Source organism: Prinia subflava, chromosome 1 (assembly GCF_021018805.1).
Source record: "Prinia subflava isolate CZ2003 ecotype Zambia chromosome 1, Cam_Psub_1.2, whole genome shotgun sequence".
Lineage (NCBI taxonomy): Eukaryota > Metazoa > Chordata > Aves > Passeriformes > Cisticolidae > Prinia > Prinia subflava.
In genome coordinates this window covers 103647405-103666720 of record NC_086247.1, presented here as the reverse complement: position 1 = coordinate 103666720, position 19316 = coordinate 103647405, and the positions used below count along the sequence as shown (strand labels likewise).

The 19316-nt window shown below is 35.4% G+C and overlaps 1 protein-coding gene across 1 annotated transcript in view; it reads right to left on the bottom strand.

The window, feature by feature from the left end:
- The window catches only part of CNTNAP2 (contactin associated protein 2), a 1042914-nt gene that overhangs the window by 427462 nt on the left and 596136 nt on the right, over window positions 1-19316 (bottom strand). The window contains exon 9 of the mRNA XM_063405816.1: window positions 18408-18557. Within this exon, the coding sequence (XP_063261886.1) occupies window positions 18408-18557 (150 nt within the window). The remainder of the gene's footprint in view (window positions 1-18407; window positions 18558-19316) is intronic.

The following is a 19316-nucleotide window of genomic DNA, read 5'->3' as shown; positions in this document are numbered from 1 at the left end:
TCACTGATATCCCAACTTTTATTTCATCACCCATTTTCTTCAGGGCCAGAAGAACTTTCCCTGATTCAGTTTACTAGGGCTACACTCTAGTTTTACACAACACTGATTGAGCAAGAAATCAATGGATGATTCATTTGCATCTCAATGAATCACCTAATTAGCGGCTTTCTAAAAATGAAATCAGGTAATTACATAAAACCTTTTCAGTAAGATTAAATGATAGCAAACTCACCTTGCCAAGAAAATTCTTTAATTTGACCACAGATCACTACTCTCTTTATTCCCCCTTTATTCCCCCCTACATTTTCTATTATGTAGATATTGGCTCATCTACTGGAGACACGAATATATGAAGCCCACGTAAGCATGGCTGTTTATTGTGTCCACATTCAAAGAGTCCAAGCAGGCAAGATGAGGGATTTCAGTGGACATACACGACATATCTCAGCCCTATTACATGAGGATGATGAATTTAGAATAGCTTTTCAGCAATTTATAAAACAGATCTTATTTTTCTGACTGTTGCATGAACAGTGTTGTATGAACTGTGCACATTAATGTAATAATGTTGTCTGTGGAAGTCAGGAAAGAATTAACTGGCAACTCGCTCAATTACTTCTTACCAAGTAATTGAGCGACATCAAGAACAATACCAAAGTTATTAGCTTTGATGACTTTGCCATCTGTCCAATCAAGCTATAAAATAACTTTTGCAGAGAATATGAAAAGCCCATGAACACAGATGAACGACTGGTCAGATGAAATATGATAAATCTCTGAAAACAGAAGCAGTTTCCTTCACCCTGAGAGAAGGCCACATCTCTGCGTAGATATGATTTAAGGGAAACAAAGTAAAGAAACATTCATGCCATGTGTTGCCTTGCTAAGATTTTAAAAGCCTTCTTTTTTCTCCAAAATGTTTTATTTTACTGAAAAAACCCCCACATGATCTAATTTATAACCCACTAGTCTTACCTCCAAAGAGAAAGCTTCAATTCTATCAAATCTGATAAAAGCTGCTATAGCCAAGGGAGAATTTGGAGACCCACGCTCTCTAACGCTCCTCTAAGTAAAAATTAAAGTACAAAAATAGATACCTAGAGGTATACACTCAGAAAGAGAATAACTGTCAGCTGTCATTCTGATATTGAAATAATAAGATCCATTCTGTGGGAATTTTGGCAATTCATTTACAGAAGGAACATGTCCTTAATTTTAATTGTAATTTACTGACAATTTTAATAATGTATAGAATATATATTCTAGGGAATGTGTACTCTATGACATGCAGAGCCAAATAAAAGTTTAACAACGGCAACATTCCAAATTTAGATATAAGTGCAGCACAGCCCATTTAGTTTCTCCTTCTGTGACATCCTTGTCAATCCAAAAATATCAATCTAATGTTTTTCTAGTTTCACCTGTAGGGAGCGTCATCCTTACATTTGATCTTTTGTTGGCATCTGCATTTCTTTCTGCCAGATCACCGTGTATTCCTGGGATAGACTAAATTAAGGAAAACAAAAGAGTTGGAAGCAGGAAATCCATATTTATTAAGATTACCCCTCAACAAAAGGCTGCTTTCTGCACAGAAAACATTCTTCCTATGTGCAAAATCTCTAGCTCTCTTCTTTTTCTGTTGAGTTTGCATTTGCCTTAATGGTAAAGAACTTCTGTGGTGTTTGTGCAGTACAGAAATTATGTCCGAGGTCTTCAGAACTCTCTAGAATTTATTAGGGAAACAGTCCCCATTGTAGGTGTAATTCAGCCATTTAACAGTGCAATTAGCCATCATGACTAATCGGACTTAGTCCATTTATTTGGAACTACAATAAAAATAGACACAGGGAGAAACTACTCCATTTAGATTCTAAGCAATACCTATGTCTTCCAATATATTTCCCCCATGATTTTTCATTATAGTGAAGTTAGTAAAATCCCTTCTAGTGCCAAAGTGGTCAACTGTAGTTAAATCTTTCAGGGATCTTTCCTAAGTGGAGATATAACACATTTTTAGGAGTAAAAAATCAGCCTGGATTGAAAAGTGTTTCTACATAAAGACGCAGAGAGGATGATATGGACTAAAATTACATGGAAAGTACATGTTGAAGGAAACATGGGGAAAAAAAAAACAAAACAACAAAACAAGATAGATGAGAGAAGATAATTTCAGAAGTTTGGTGACAAGACTCTGTTTGCACTGACTAGTTACTCTTTCTCATCTAGTTCTCATGCAGTCTTCTCTGACTCTCATCACAAATGTGTGAACTTTTAATTCTGGGTCATCATTAGCATTAGTTCTTCTGACCCGTACACCAAAATGTAATTTAAAATTCCAGTGAGGCATTGTGTGCATTGGTATGCTTACCTGAAAGAGAAGTTATTTTGCCTTCATCCAAACAGAAAGGAATAGTTCAGTAATATATTTTAAATTTTATTTATATTGACATATGACACATGCCTGGAAATTCCTGTGTTTGTGATTATAAATACAAAGTTTCTGTCCCTTTCAAAACAAAGAGATGTTGACACTTACAGCGTGGACCTAAGTTTTAGTGCCAGAAGTAATATGCTATCAGCACAAACCCAACCAGTCCCTGAGAACTTTATGTTTTCATTTAGCTTTCTTAGAGATGAGAAAACATGATAAACCTATCAGAGCTACCATCCCTCACCCTTGCCTGGCAGCCTGGGTGATAGAGCCTGCTTCACATTCCGACACAAGACAAATTAGAGTGCACTGTGCTCAGGCCTCATGCTCTCTTCTTGCCAAGGAAGCAATTCATCTCTTCACGCTGATTGAGCGATACCGGGGAGCGTGTTGGGAAACAGGGGAGGAGGATGGAGTCGAAAATCATGGGGAGGGAAAGCAAGTAAGAAGAAGAACAGTAGAAAGGATTCTGACTAAGGAATTCAGGGCCTCATAACCAGTGTCAGGTTAAAAAAAAAAAAAAAAAAAAAAAAAAAAAAAAAAAAAAGTAATGTGTAGAGGCAGAATAAGAGGTAAAGACACATTCTCAAAAATGCATTTCTATTAATTAAAAATTTAATATGTTTCTAGAAACAGATTAATCCAGTTGATGAAGGGGAAGAAATTTAAAGATGTAGGTATATAAGCACATACTACCCAGACTTAGATGAAAAAGATGTCTGAATTGCTTGAAAAATGAGTCTGAGAAAGGATTCATCTAACTGACCATTATTCAAACCATACTACCACAGCTACCAAATGAGTAAGGGTATGGCACCATAACCAGGTTCTTTGGACACCACCTCTGATTTCACTGGAAATTATGAACAACTTAAAACTGAGAGCCTTGATTATCTTATCTACCCCCAAAAGTGATGTGTCCATACTATTCTTTGTCATCTCTATTTCAGATGTGCACATTCTGCACTAGCATCTGCAGAGTTCAACTTCCTTCACGTAGAGCAAAATAGTTTGAGTCACTTTTCCTTCAGCTTTCAAGATAGATTGAAGCACAAGACTGATTAAGAATCGAAATAATTTTTATCCTTCAGATTTCAAGTTTCACATAAGGTACCAATTTCATTTAAAAGAAATGCAAATGCACAGTATGTAATAAAATAATAAAAGCAAACTGGCCCTATAATCACTCCTTAAAAAATGTATTATGCTGGCATTAACATGAAGTTAGAGGACAGTAGAAAGTGGCATGTATCCCCTCAACCATACTGTTCCTGTAAACACAGAATTTGCTCACACTGACCTGGTAAGACAATATATAAAAATGCTATCATTTATTTCCACAGCATTTATTCTGTTTTAAAATCTAGATAGTATTCTGATCACTAAGAGCTAAGCATTTTTCAGTAAGCTTTAAGCATCTTAATGAAATTTCTATTATGCTGCAAGAGTGAGCATTTTAAGACTGTCAGTTTTCATATAATTCAAAGTGATATTTTAAGTATGACATGCTTATTTTCTTCCCCCAAATATTACTTCATCATATATCTCTCATATTTTGGCAATGATTCTGTGAAATTTGGAAGCATCAGTACATCATGAAGCCTCACAGTAAAAAAAAGGTGCATCCCTTGGCAACTGCGAAGGTTAAATCTGTTTCATTACTGAAATACACAATACAGCACATTTGAGGTCTTCCATGGCTGTTACTGCCATCATCAATCAATTTGCAAACAAGATCTTGAGATATGCAAATATATAACTCCACAACACAAAAACCCTTAGAAAAAATACATGCTTTGTTTTTCTTAAAGTTTATCTGTCTTTATATGTTGTGAAATAACACAAGTGAAACACTGAAATACATTCCTATTACTCTCTCTGTATACAACTGCTATTTAGGAGAAAGAGGAAACCCTCAGGAAATTCTAAAATATCTCTTTTTTATTATTTTATTCTTCTTAGATTAAAAACTTCTCTCACTTTAAAACAAAGTTTCCTTGTCTATTAGTAAAACAAAAGGTCATTCTATTTTATATTTACCTAAAATTATTTCACTCTTGAACACAGCACCCTTTTTATATTATTAGATACTTTACTAATACAAATCTCTTTCTATAATCTCTGTACTGCTTGTCAAAAACATACTAATAAGCAAGAAGATTCAGTCACATTACTCTTTCAAGAATATTAATTTCAGTGCATCTTCAAAGCATATTCCCAGATTTGTCATCTTTATCCCTTGTGCCTAAGATGATTAATTTTTAATAACACCAGTATCAATAACAATAACTGAAAATTTGATTTGCATTGTGTCATAAATCTAAACGGACTCACAAATATCCTTTAAAGAAGTCTAGTAATAAGTCTCTCAGATTGTAATTTATTTAAGTGGAACACAAATTTATCAGAAGACATGTACACAACAACTGCTTTCCTTGGAGGAAAAAAATCATCAAATTATTCAAAAAGGAGATGATAAAATTCTTGAACTTACTCATTATATTAATTAATTCTGAATTTTATCAGTAAATAAATAAGTAACTTCTGCTCACAAACTGAGCTCATATTAGCAATTAAATATTCATTGTGTTTTAGTCTATAAGTCACACTGTACTGTCCTTTACACAGCCAGGACTTTTTTTGTAGCAAGCTCATCTGGAAATCAAATTATGTTTTTTGGGTTTTTTTTTCATATCACACACAAACTCATATCTGTATGTGCGTGTGTGTATAAGTATGTATATGTGTATATATACACGTTTGTATGCATGTGTGTATAAACATATATATCATCTGCAATCCATGATGTTTGGAATGCACATAAGCCTTCTACAATGGGACAAATAACATTAGATGTCATTCTAAACCTAACAAACAAAACTGACAAAAATGCTTTTTCATAAAACTTGTCCTTTTTTTTTTATGCAGTATTAATTTTACAAAAGCCCAAATTTCAAAATTGATAAAAGAAAATAAACCGTTTTCAGTAAATATGTAGCCACTGGGGATTTAAATGAACTTTTAATAATTATTTTTTGTAATAAATAATTAGGACTTGAATATTCAAGGATAAGTAATACATTAGTACTGGGAATAGAGTCAATTGTATTGTCCACAGTCATTTCTTAATTAGTCACCGTCAAATTAGTACTTTTAATGTAATTTTGTAGGTAGCTGCCGATAACTAAACAGCAGATATTAAATAGCTTGCTAAGGGTCACATACAGCCATGCTGCAATATATTGAACCCTCTCCAAATCTCTAGCTTTATTTCCACTGGGGTAGACTTTTAGGAGCATAAGAGGGAAATCCATATTTGTCTTTCAATTTTTAATTTAGGCCAGAAGATAAGTTATCAGAAAAGTCAAATAAACACTTATTATCAACTAAGATAAGTTTTTCACCAGGGATAATACAAAACAATTCCACTATGCTAAAGAAGCATGTTTAGGAAGTTTGAATTTTAACAATCGAATATAATAATTTTAAAATTATAAATGGTGTTTCAATGTAGCACAACATATTGAAGAGTAGTAGGGTGCATTAAATGAAGAACAAAAACTTTGAAGCAGAAAACTAAAATATGAAGTTCATGCAGACTAAAGCATTTCACCTCAGGTGGGTCTGACAGTGGCATGCAGGGAAAGGGAATGAGATACAGTCAGGCAACTATTTTTAAATTGTGTACATATTTTTTTCTTTCCTATATATATATTTAGTGTCAACCCTACACCTATAACAATATAATTCCTAATTAATTTTATTTTTAAATGGTCTGTGCACTTTGTAGAATTCCTTTTATTTTCATTATAAGCAAAGTATTTTTGAAACAGACTTAAGCTGATGAAAACAAAATACTTCTATTTATTCTACCAAGAAAGAACACCTTAAATACAGTTTGTAAGCTTCTAAGATGTTGAAAGTTAATGAAACTGCAGATCAATAGGATTAGAAATGTGAGTCCCAATCACTGTGATCTGTAGAGCAGTAAACTCTAAAGCTGTTTCTGAAACTGCTAATAATCAGATTTTTCCTGCCCTTGCATCTCCTGAAATAGCAAGGCAGAAAATGGAGTAAATTTTTAAATGAGAATAGTTTCAGAGCCGTTTCATGAAAAATTATGGGTAAGGAAGAATGTTCTGTATGTCACATTCCAAAGAATAAAAAAGACATTGGATGAAACAAATTTCCTGAAGAATGCTCTCTGAATGTTGGTATCACCCTCTTCAAAGGATTACCTTTTTTTTCAGCTCAGTAAAAATCTGAATTTGTTCTGAAATTCCATCAGAGTGCATACACATTTGTTCTTGACTGTGAAAACAAATCTAAAAGAAATACAAGGACTTGGATAGCTGCCTTGCTGCAATGACGTGCTGAGAATACATTCATTAGACAGAGTCTTTCTCAAATACATTCAACCAAGGACTAAAATGTAATCTACAGTAACTGCTAATACATTTGCAATAGCAGTATTTTAATGAATACTTTCAAAAAGATATTAGAATCATGGCAAACATCTTTGACCCAGTTAAGGAAAGTTTTACTGCAAAATTTCCATGGAGATCCTTGGTTGCAGCACTTTTCTGCTTTCTCAATCAAATGTGACTTTTGAAAATCTGTCTTTATTAATTTTAAATTACTGGGTCATTCAGATGCCACAATATTAATTAAACAAGGTATGTATGCAAATCAAATCAATTTTTTGACTGTCAGCTACAGTGCCTAAATACAACTCTGAAAGTCATCAGTGAAAAACTAAAAAGACCTTGCACGTGGCATGATCTGGTATGTACTTGCTTACTGCAGGTCCAAGCGTGGAACAGAGATAAATACAAAACTCTTCAAATTTCACATGCTTGTATGACATTCAGGATTTTTTCTGCTGCAGGTGCATTGTACCAACAATGGATTTTGTATCTTTGTTTGAACTTCAATATGCTGAAGCACTAAATAAAATGAATTCTGTTAAACACATTTTTAATGAGTGCACATTTTTAATGTATGCATATGTAGTAGTGTCATTTTGTAGAACCATACCGGTGGCTGATGACACATTTCAAAAGCAACTTTTGACTAAACAAAAATTTCACTTTATCAAATGATAGCTGGATATGATATTTTTGTATTTCTGGCCACTAACATGTGATATGACTACAGTCTTTTTGCTAATATTTGCAGGATTCTTGAAAAGATCACTCACTACATTTATAAAGATCTGTCCTATTTGACTTTTGTTGAGATCATAAATGTAATAAAATCTCTTTTAAATGAAATAGGAATATATGACTGACAAAAAGAGCCCCACTATTCTCTGAAAGATTTAAACTTCATTTATTATTCCAATTGTATAATTCCTCAGTGACCTTTCTTCAACATGCATCAAGATATGCAGTATTCCATCTTTCTGTGATCTCAACATTTTTCATCAAGCATCTAGAGAATAACTGAGTCACTACCAGCATGAGCACCGTTTACTCACTCTATGATTTTTAAGACATTCCAGTAATAAAAGGCTCTTCCTTTCCAGTTGTGTTTTCTCCTGCACTTCAGCAAAGTTCTTAATAAGAGGCAATAGTGAATGTGCAATCAAAAAAAAAAAAAAGAAAGTGACATGGAAAAGCTCTTATCAAGTCAATGGGGGACAGAAACTGGAAAGACAATGAGTATAAATAAGAGTATAAAAAAATGCAACAGGGTCAGACTCTGTGCAACCTGTTCCTATGAATGAAAATCATGAGACTATGGGATCTGAACATCTTGCTTCTAAATTCTACTCCATTTCATTTTGATATAAGTGAAACCACTAAGGGCCTAACTAATTACAAAAAAAAAAAAAAAAAAAAAAAAAAAAAAAAAAAAAAAAAAAAAAATCATTTACTCTGAAGTTCCAAAGAAACCTCCAAACTTAAAGAATCAAATATAAAAATCAGTTTTCAGAAATACCACTAAAAAATGGCAAGTAATTACACAAAGTATTTTGAGAGGTCTGGTCAGTAAGAACGATAAAAAATAGGTGTGAGGAGCAGATGAAACACTTTCAAACACCACTAAAATTCCCTTCTTTTTGAGGCTTCATCTGTCTGGAAAAAGATTCACAAAAGAATGTCCTTAGTGCCTTCTAGAGAGTATTTTTGCTGTTGTAGATCAAAGCAAAAATACTTCCTACACAAATACAAAATTATCATGCACGCTGCTACATATAGCACCACAATTTGACTTGCTTTTATGGATAAATAGAAGTTCGCTTACCAAAGGATTTTCAGTCATTGTATATTACTAGCCACAGCATTTAATCTCACTTGGATTTGTTGGACAAGATCAAATGATAAGCATGGAAGGTCTCACTCCAGAGGCAGAAAGTCTGTAAAATCACTCCTCAGGATCAGTTGAGTTATGTATACATTTTGTATGATGGACAATGAACTCAAAGAGACTAAGAGTGTTCTTTATTTCCATGTAAACAGATCTAGTTTCTCTTTTCTCCAGTTTATAATATAACCTTGGCAGTGACCATCATACCTCAGAAATCTAGTATTTATTTTCTTCATTCATAAACACAAGAATTTTCTAACATCTGCATGGTTAGTATTTATGCTAATTCTCCTATCTCAGAGAAATTTCTCTACCTCGAATTTAAAAAAAAAAAAAAAAAATCAAAGGGTTGTGGCCATTCAGTGAATAAGCTGAATGGCAACATCTTTGACAGGACTTAATAACCCAAAATACTCTAGCAATTTGCTGGTTAACCACCAATTCCCTCCTAAAGATATCAGCAATATTAAATATTCAGTACTGCCCTAACAAATCTTCTCCACCCCAAACTAAACTCAAAGCAGACATACTTTGACATTTACAAGGTAATTTAATGCAAACTGGGAAGCAAGCCAGTTGCCATCAGCAATCCACACTGGAGATTTGTGCACCTCCAATTTGTTACTTCCTGCTGCAAAGCACTACACAGGTAAGTTCAGTGCTTAGCTGGTAAGTGAAAAACAAGCCTTTAAACCTTCTCTGTCAGCTTCATGGTTCCATTTTGCCAATTTATGCAGATAAATCAGCTCTACACCACTGACTGTGAGATTCAATAAAGTTCTTTCTTTGGAAGATATAAGCCTTTAAAATCTGCTTCATGATTTACAAAAGCATCACTAATAAGTGTTCTCGTTAGAGCTGTAGACTGCCACTTTTATATGATGAGATTTGTTGTCTTCAGTAGAAGGTGATAACAACCTGGGACTGCAGGCATGCAAAGATTTAATTGGCAGCCCTAGACACAAAGGGATACCTGCAGCTTGCTTATATAGTAGAAGCAGCAGAGAGTAATTATAATTGGAGCTCCAATCAAGTTTCATATATGTGACAAAATTTACAATCAGCTCTGAGAACCATTCTCCACTCAAACCGTATAAGTCAGACAGGCCTTTTTCTAAATAACATATTTTTGTTCTGTCTCCCACTTTCACAAACACTACATTTGGTCATACCTGGTTTTATTTCTTCTTTTATGCATTTATGACTCGTTAAATCAGATTTCAAAAGTTCTTCATGTTCACAATCATCTAGATAAGTAGATATCTCTGAAAAGTAAATCAGTTTTCTATCATCAGAACAATGGCATTTAGGCAACTTTTTGCCAAAGGTTGTTTACAATATTAACAGGTGTTCATTTACATACTTAAAACATTGAAATGTGAGTGAAAATTTGTCTTATATTTAGAGGTGTGTGAGAAAAAAGGGAGGAAGCCACCAAGATTATCAGAGGGCCACCTCTGATCATGAGAAAAGCCTGAGAGAATTAGATTTTTCAGTATGGAAATAGAATGCTTAGAGGTGACCTAATGGCAGCTTTCTGGTACCTGAAGGGAGCCGACAAGGGGTATGGAGAGGGATCCTTTACAAGGACAAGGAGAAATGCCTTCAAACTGAAAGAGAGAAGGTTTACACCAGTTATTAGGAAGAATTTCTTACTGTGAGGGTGGTGAGACACTGGAACAAGTTGCCCAGAGAAATTGTTTAAGTGGGAGTGTTTAAGGCCAGGTTGGATGGGGCTCTGAGCAATCTGGTCTATTGGAACATGCCACTGCCCAGGACAGAGGGGTTGGAACTACCTTGATCTTCCCTTCCAATCCAATCCAAGCCATTCTATGATTCTATGACTTTGAAGAGGAAAATGTCAGATTTTCCTGTGGAAAATCCACTGAGGAGCATCAGTAAGTCACTCCCCAAAGAAAGGAAAGCCTCTGACAACAGTATGTGTTTTTTATGGCATCAGGAGTTTACCTTTTCTCATTTCTATCTTTTATTCCATGTGTAGATGTGTTGAACTGTGGCTGTGGGCAATAAGCACATGCATACGCCTAGAAGCACAACCAGGATACCCTTGAGAAATAGTTAAAGTTGTCAGAAGTGTTATTCCAGTATTAATTAGCATTCTCCACTATTTAGAAGTATGATTATTTTTACACAACAGAAAAGCACGTTTATTTATTTTTCACACCACAATTCGACACACACACACATATTTGTGATTTCTAATGCCTTCAATAGACTACATTGGTTTTAGTGTTCTAAAACCATAGAGCTCTAATTAGTACTGACTAGTGATCAGTACAGTTAAAATTCCTGCCAACTTTCACTGCTTCTTGAAATGCCTCCCCTTCCACTCCTATTGGTCTTTTTTTCACTTATTGGTACCAAGAACCTTGTTGCTTGACCTAATAAAGCTAATAAAGTAGGGCCATATAAAATACAGATATAACTTTCACTTTTCAGTCTGTCTCCAATAGCTTTCTTCTGGGTCTTCAACAGAAATTTCCTTCTACAAAAGTGTTTCCTTTAGAAAAAATGTGGTTAATTTTTACAAGCACTTTTCCTTTCCATCTGGAGCCAAGATCTATACTAGGTAGGGAATTTACTCTATTTCTATTCAAATTTTCTGGAATATTCAGACACTGGAGCAATTTATTTCAGACTAAGGCTCAGGCAACAGTATGGCTATTATACTTAGTGTAAAAGGAAATAAATAATATACTCACAGAATTAGAGACAACTGAGCCTCCATAAAGTCAATTTACTTCTTCCTCTGTCCATACAGGTTTACTTTCTATGGTACATATTCTTCCTCATTCTTTGTTCCTTCTTGGTTTTAAATGTCCATAAAAGTAAAGAAAATCTATTGAAAAATTTGATGTTCTCTTTTCTGCTGCACACAAACATTTGCTTTAGTGCTTCCAAGAAGATAAAGTAAAAGAGATTAAGTTCCTATGCTTTATTTTTTGAGAATCTTCTAGATATATATTCTGTGGCTAACATCTTCAGCTTACCAAGAGATTTATGTTGTAACAAGTAGAGCACTTTTCAAGACTTCATCCATTTATATTTTAGTGGATAGACATTTCTCATATTTAATAGGCCTTTGCTCAAAAGCTGAAGTTATTCCAGGAAGACTCATGTCCCCATACATACATTCCTAAACTGCCATTATCATGCATTTCAGCTTTTATTTGCTTGCACATTGTACCAGCTTTCTGCATGCACCTGTTTTTCTTCAGGACATCAATCTATCTCCAGTATTTCTGCTTGTACTGTTGTATAAAATGTGTTGGTGGATTGGCATATTATAACAGCACTGACATTACTGAAAATTAATTACAGAAAATCACCATTATTTTACATGATCTCATTTCTCTGACCTTCAAATTTCCTGAATGAAATAAACAAAACTTTAAACATGATGAAAAAAGTATAAATCTCAAAGACTTAATGGGAAATTATCAACTCTTTAGTTCTGTCAGTTGTACAAAAGGAATGTGAATTCAGTCATGTTCCCCATTCATAGTACAAGCGGGCTGATGAAATAATAAAGAATTTATATCGTACTAAATATAAGAGAGGTTTATAATTGCCTGCCATCTAATTTTTTCATTTACTTGCTACAAAAGCACTTCCTTACTTTGCTCATGTTTATAAATTTTGCACATCTGCATCCTTTGCTCATGTATTGACTTATAAATATTCCAGATTTAACAAGGTATGAGGGCTGTTAAAATATATGACCCATTCCAATTCTTTTATTTCCATTTCATGTGTTTACCAATATTTTGTAGGTCTGACTTGGGACAATACCTGAAGATGAACGTTGAAGACACACAAAAATCACATGATACCCTGAGTTACTTGGAATTTCTCTCTGTTCTCCTCATGGATTTGGATTTGAGTTTACAGTATGGTTTAGAGTTATGGTCATGAAAGATTTCAAAACAAATTAATCACTCCACAAGAAATGCAAGTTTTAACATCCTGTCTTGTGGTCATACACGCAAAAGAAAACCCAAATACTCACAAATGGACAGCAAAATTGAAGCCCTGACATACTAAAAGTCTTCAGAAAAGACCAGCAAACATAAAAATATAACCAAACATCATTGTTACTTATTTATATGAGGGAAGTTTCAGACTTGCAGGAATGAAGCCAGAAGGGATTTTTTTCTTTATTTTTTAGGCAATAGATAACATGAATTGCCATTAGCTGTGTATCATTTATTTGTTATGACACCTAAAACCTCAACTTTGGTTTTGCTAAACAAATTTGAATTTGAGCTACAGAAACATCCCTCCCCAATCCCCATTAAAAAAGGAAAAAAAAAAAAAGATGACCCTTTTCTATCTGATAATACTTGCAATTATGATACTTGAGATGTTTTTTAAACGCCAGTGACACTACCTAGAAGTCTGGCCATGACTATAACAGCTGCTAATGAAAACAATCCACACAATTATAACAACGTATAACTTGATGAATAAATTTAGACACATCACACAAAGATCTTTAAGAAAGGAAGGTTCATAGAAGAGACTAAGAAATGTGAAACACAGGAAGGTAATTTTTCTCCTAAACTTCCTTCCTCTTTCCGTCACCTCTTGTTTTATGGACTTTTAGACCAACACAACTATTTAAAACTAATTCTACTCCAGGAACAAGACTTCACATGTTTTGCAGAGGAAGGGAGGACTTTCTGTAGACCTCAGACTGGTGTCCCATAGGAAACTTACTGCATTCCCTTCATCTTTGCTTGTCAAGAAAAACAGCACAGAGTAGATTGACTGCTTCTCCCAGCATGCCTTTGATCTCAATGAAAATTTAGCGCTCAGATACGAAAGCCTCTCCATCCTTGAGCCATGGAAAAGGAAAGGGAAAGTAGGCAAAATTAAAAAGAAATGCCATAGAAACAAGTCCAAATTTTGTCTCTAATCAAATATTTCCTATGGACATCAGACAGCTGTTAGGTGGTTTGGTGAAAGCTTAGGATGCTTCACAAAAGCCCTTTATCTCCAACAGTGCAAATGAGGTTAATGGACTCATTTTCACTCTGTGATTCACTTCCTCTGTTCTGTTTCTTTGTTTTATGCAGATAATTGGAAACAACAAAGAAACATCATTCTCTAGAGCTTAGTAGGGAAGGGAAGTTCACTTCTTTCCAAAAACACAAATTTAAGAGAAGAAAAAGAAGGAAAATAAAACCAGTGGGCAGAAAATAATAGTTATACAGAAGGGTAACAGGCAATTAGCACCCACCCTCCCACATTCACACAACCTACAGAAATGGCTCATCTTATACAGCTTCCCCTAACTCTTTAGGCTTGAATAAAACATCACCACTATCTGTCCCTTGGGAGGATCTCAACACTGCTGGGAGATGGCACTGGAGAGGCACAAAGCAAGAGGAAAAAAAAAGACACTAACAGTACTGAACATAAAATTATGTGACAGAGAAATAATACTCTTATGTTTTGTTTACAGTTTTTCAAAACTAGAAAAGTTAGTTCTATGAGCAGAAGTCACAAAATATTCTGATTTCCACATCTCCTTTATTCAAATATTACTGCATGTGTTGTAAAAATCTGGCTCTGCTGGTCAATGACGTGTTTTTGAGGAAAATATTGTACTGCAGTGCTGAAATGCAACTTCTAAACCTTTTCTTCAGCAAAGACATTAGCATTCCCCATAGTATACATTTTGTTCTATTGACACCAGGAAACAGGAAAATAAAGAGGCTCACTTATTTTGAAATCAGAGAAAGGGAAGGTTTGGAGAACAAAACACTTGCATACATACAGTAGCTCCTTCAAAGTTGAAGTAGGCTATCAAAGAGTGTTCAAAGCATGCTAGAAAGGCTGTACAATCTCTCCAAACAAAAATTCAATGGACTGAACTTTCTCATCATTTTGAAAGATTAAGAAATATAGCAGTGGGATTGGATGAATATCATAACATTATTATTTTTAAATCTCATCGTTTAACTTCTACATGTGTTATAAATGTTTATATTTCATAATACAAAGGTTTAACAGTGTAACTATCTGTAACTCTATTTAGCAAAGAAATCTAGATTCATTTTCGCAATGAAAACACCTCATCACCAAAGAATAGGTAATTATTTCTGCTGGCCATCTAGCATTGTGCAGATGGCTCCTGCCCTCTGAATTCAAGAAGCTCACTTCCTAACCAACTATATGTATTTGCAGCAAAGAAGTGTTTGATGCTCTCTTATCTGAACTTATTCCTAAGGACTAATGAAAATATCTTTGATGACCACCTGGCCCAAATGTTTGAGGTTCACCACTATTCCCCTTCTCTGCATCCTCTTCTTGTAAATGTTATTTATTAAAAGAAGTGACTTGGAGTGCTTCTGAAGACTAGTAAAGAGGAACATGTACATTTGGAGGGAAGAGAACAAAAATACCTTTGCTTTATAAGTTGCAGGTCATGAATATAAAGATTAGGTTTCTAACATGCATCCAAAAGACTGCCTTTAAGTTGTAGTCTTTACTATTTATACATATATAAATAAATATCATACATTTATATACCAATATTCATGTGTGAGCATAATATTATATTCTATATGTCAAGCTTCTTCAGATTCACTGTTGACAGTGACATTAAATGACATTAATTGTGAGTAAGCATAGCATTGCAACCGCAGATTTTGAAATAAACTTGGGACATGAAGGTTAGGACACCACTGTTGACATGACTCTAGAAGACTTTTCAGAGGATGAAAGATACTAAGGAAAAACAAACATCCCATAGTTTGTGTAACAGGACTGTGTATTTGCATGAACAGATGTGGGAATGAGACTTCAGGGAATTCATGATTGACTTCCATATCCCACTAGAACCATATCTGCATGCATGCTTGGTTTTTTTTATGGAAAAATGCTGGAATTTTAAAGTACAGGTCAGCAATCACAAATCAAGCAGATTTCGCAGTCCAGCTGAAATGACAACAAACCTGTTGAGAAAGGGTATAAAAACTACCTGGAGGAACTAGAACACCTATCCATCAAAGACAAAGAACAGAGGTAAAAGACATTTTAGAAGAAATCAGTCCATCAATCTCTCTCCAGAAATGTAATAGTGATCTGGGGATTTTACCTATCAAAATTAACAGAATTTAACTTGATGTATTATGTATGGTGTTTCTTTTCATTTTCTCCTATGTGTGCTTAATAACTTAATTTAATTAGAATGTCACTGACTGTTCTGACAAATTGAACATACTATGTTTTGACAACAAAATAATTTTCACACTTCAGCATGTGGAAATTGGCTATACTAGAACTCTTATTTGAGGCAATAAGCTAAAAAAAAACAGTATTAGCTGAATTGCAGATATGAGAAAATATGCATGTTACAGCAACAGAAAGTTTTAGTCTCGTGACAGACTGTCATGGGTTGGCACTGGCCAGATGTTAATGCACCCATGAATATATGTTTTTTCTCTAACAACTCCTGTGGGATGTGATCAGGAACAGAGCAGAGCAGGCTTAAATCTTGAAAACAAAAAAAACCCCACCAAAACTTTATTCATTACATAAGAACAGGGACAGAAATACTCTTAAACACACACAGAGACAGAAATAAAAACTTCTTAGAACATTTCTTCTCCCAGTCTCTACCTCCCCACCCATCACTTTTCCCAGACCAACCTTTGGGTTTTAGATCAAACAATCACCACTCAAAAAAACCTAATCTTCAATTCAGCAAGGGAGAGAGGAGTCTCTCTGGCACCACAGACTGTTCTCCAGAACACACAGGTCTACTCCTTATGTGTTCCCATGTCACCCGTGGCACCGCCCAGAGAAGTCGGGTGACTCTCTCTTTTTCTTATGTCTAGCGCTCTCACCGCTGTCTCATAGGCCAAAACTACATACAGGGCTTTTTAAGGATGCTGCATGCCGAGCTCTCCCCCTTTTTACCCAGGGGCCGGGGTTCCAGGAGCAGGTCTGCCCTGAGGGCAGAGGGCGCCACCTCACCCTCCCCCTCTTTTCTCTGCTCGCTCCACTCTTCAAGTGCCAGTCACTGTAGCAAAAGCAAGGGCAGCTGCATCCACCCAAAAATGCAGTTTATGTTCAAAAGAGACTTAAGTTCAGTCCATGGCTGACATTATGCAAGAGAAGTCCAGCTCAGAAGGCTACTCCTCTCATTCTTCCATCGGGTTCCTTCCAATCATGCTTTATCATCTCAGTCTCAGGCCGCTTCCCTCTCTCCGAAACCACCAGTCATGAGAATCAATGTCTAAGAAAAGTTTCTTTCTGCTACACAAGGGTTAACAGTTTCTATCTCCCAGCAGGGAGTAGGCTCAGGCACTCCCAGGCTCAGCAACTCCCACGTGGCTGGGCACCTTCTCTCCGAGTTTGGGGGGGAAGAGAGGGTGAGTACACACAGAAGGCACTTCCACAGTTTTCCACCCCTCCATCCTGGACGGGGCAGCTCAGTTCCAGTCCTGTCCCCTCTCTTTTCCCCCCCCCGGGGGCTCCGGCTTACCTGAGCCGACCACGTGTTTCCCCTCCCCCACCCAGCCTCGTGGCTGGGCAGGGGAAGGAGACCTGACACGTCTCTCTGCTGAAACCGGGATCTGAAAAAGAGGCCGAACCCCCTTGGGGTCCTGCTTTTAACTCTTTGTGTCCTCAGAGGCGTGTCCAAATCTCCGAGTGACCAATCCAGGTGCCAGCAGAAAAGCTGATTACTGATTGGACTGCCTACATCCCCCTGGAAAAAATTCACCTCCCCCGCAACCACGACACAGACCAACTTTAATTTGATAACAATGAAATGAAAATAACCTTGAAATTACTGTTTCCCTTTTCTACTTAGAGTACATCATATAACACTGAATTTTCCATTCCTTGGGTAATGTTATGACTATTTATAGTATCACATATTTTATTTTTATTAGACATGCACCTTGTAAGTTTGAAAGAATTCAATTTTTAACATTGATAAATTCTGCTTTTAAAATTTATGTTCTCTGTCTGAAGAATTCATGTTCAGTGTTAAATGGCACACTTCAAAAGTCCAACCTGCATTTTTTTGGATCAAAAATATTTTTGACAAGCAAAGACACTTTTTAATATAGAAATTTTAATGTCAATTTAAAAAATCCAAGAGTTTTGATGGCTTTTTTTATTTTCATAAATGCTAAATTGAAGACCAAGTACAATAAATACTGAAGGCACAATTTTTAAGAACTCCTTTTTAGTACATGGAATGTCAACAAACAAAAATACTGAGTCTAAGTCTTCAGCCTACGAGAGCTTCTTAATTATCCACAATTCTGACAGTTCTTAAAAATCAGGAAAAGGTTAAGACCTGTCCTGAACAATTTTTTCCTCTTTTTCTTCTTCAGGATTTCAAACTTAAAAGTTAGGTTTATTTCTCCACTTGGTGCCTTTTGTTTAAACTTTTAAGAGTTCCCTTTCTCTGAAATGTTCAGAGATCTGAGATATCATTCCAAGTTAGATTGAAAGTGAAACTAAATTTAGTGGTATACTCTTTGATCAGCAGCACCTAGGCTTTTAATCCATAATAGGATCCACATGAATTAATTACATTCTGAACTCCATTTCACCAGTTATATAGTTTAAAAGACAACACCACTTTGGGCGCATACATGTTTTGATATTTTTTTACCTCCAAAGAAATATTTTTCTCCAGTCTTGACTTGTAGAGGGCTGTTAGTTCGAACAGCTGAAGCTTCATCTCCATCAATGGTGAGGACAGCAAAATTCTCCTTAGCCAGGAATCGAACCTCATGCCACTGCCCATCATTGAGACCAGAGCCTGTGAAGAACAAAAATCCATTGCAACATTTTACTTACTCCAGTATTTATTACCTCTCAGTGTTTTGTGTGTCTCTCTTGCAGACTCTTTATATAACGTTTAATAAAGGCTACTGCAGAAAAACAAATCATTTTAGTGGGATAACAAGGTATTAAAGTAACAATTATAAAGGAATCCAAATTATATCATAAATAAAAGTCTTGAAACTATTGAAGTGTCCATGCTTACAGGCATAACAGTGTTTTAGTACAGGTGTTATCACCCACCTTTCCTATCAAAAGACCACATTCTGCATTTTACTAATAAAGAATATGTCTTAATTGTTTCTATGATCAAGCTTAGAAGGAAAAAATATTAATTCATGCATTTAACTATAGTGAGTAACAGTGCCAAAGGGCACATTATGCTCATGTTAGACATATATCAAGTTAAATATTTCCAAGAAAAGGGAAAGGAAAAATAGGAGAGAAAAGGTTCACATAGGTGGTGAATTCACAGCTAATTGGGATGTAGGGCTACTCACAGAAGAGGAAGACATTATCACAGAGGAACCTATAAATGAGCAAATGTCAGAAAACCCCACAATCTTACAGGACCACCACCCTCCAAATACTGGCAGCAGTGAAGCAGATGGAATTGTTCATTCATTCAGCTCTTTTAAAACCCACAGAATTTATATGTTTCTAACACTGTCTCCAGCAGCTGGGAGAAAGCCAGTTTGCCTGGTACATTAAAGGTTACTGGTTTGTTCTACTCATT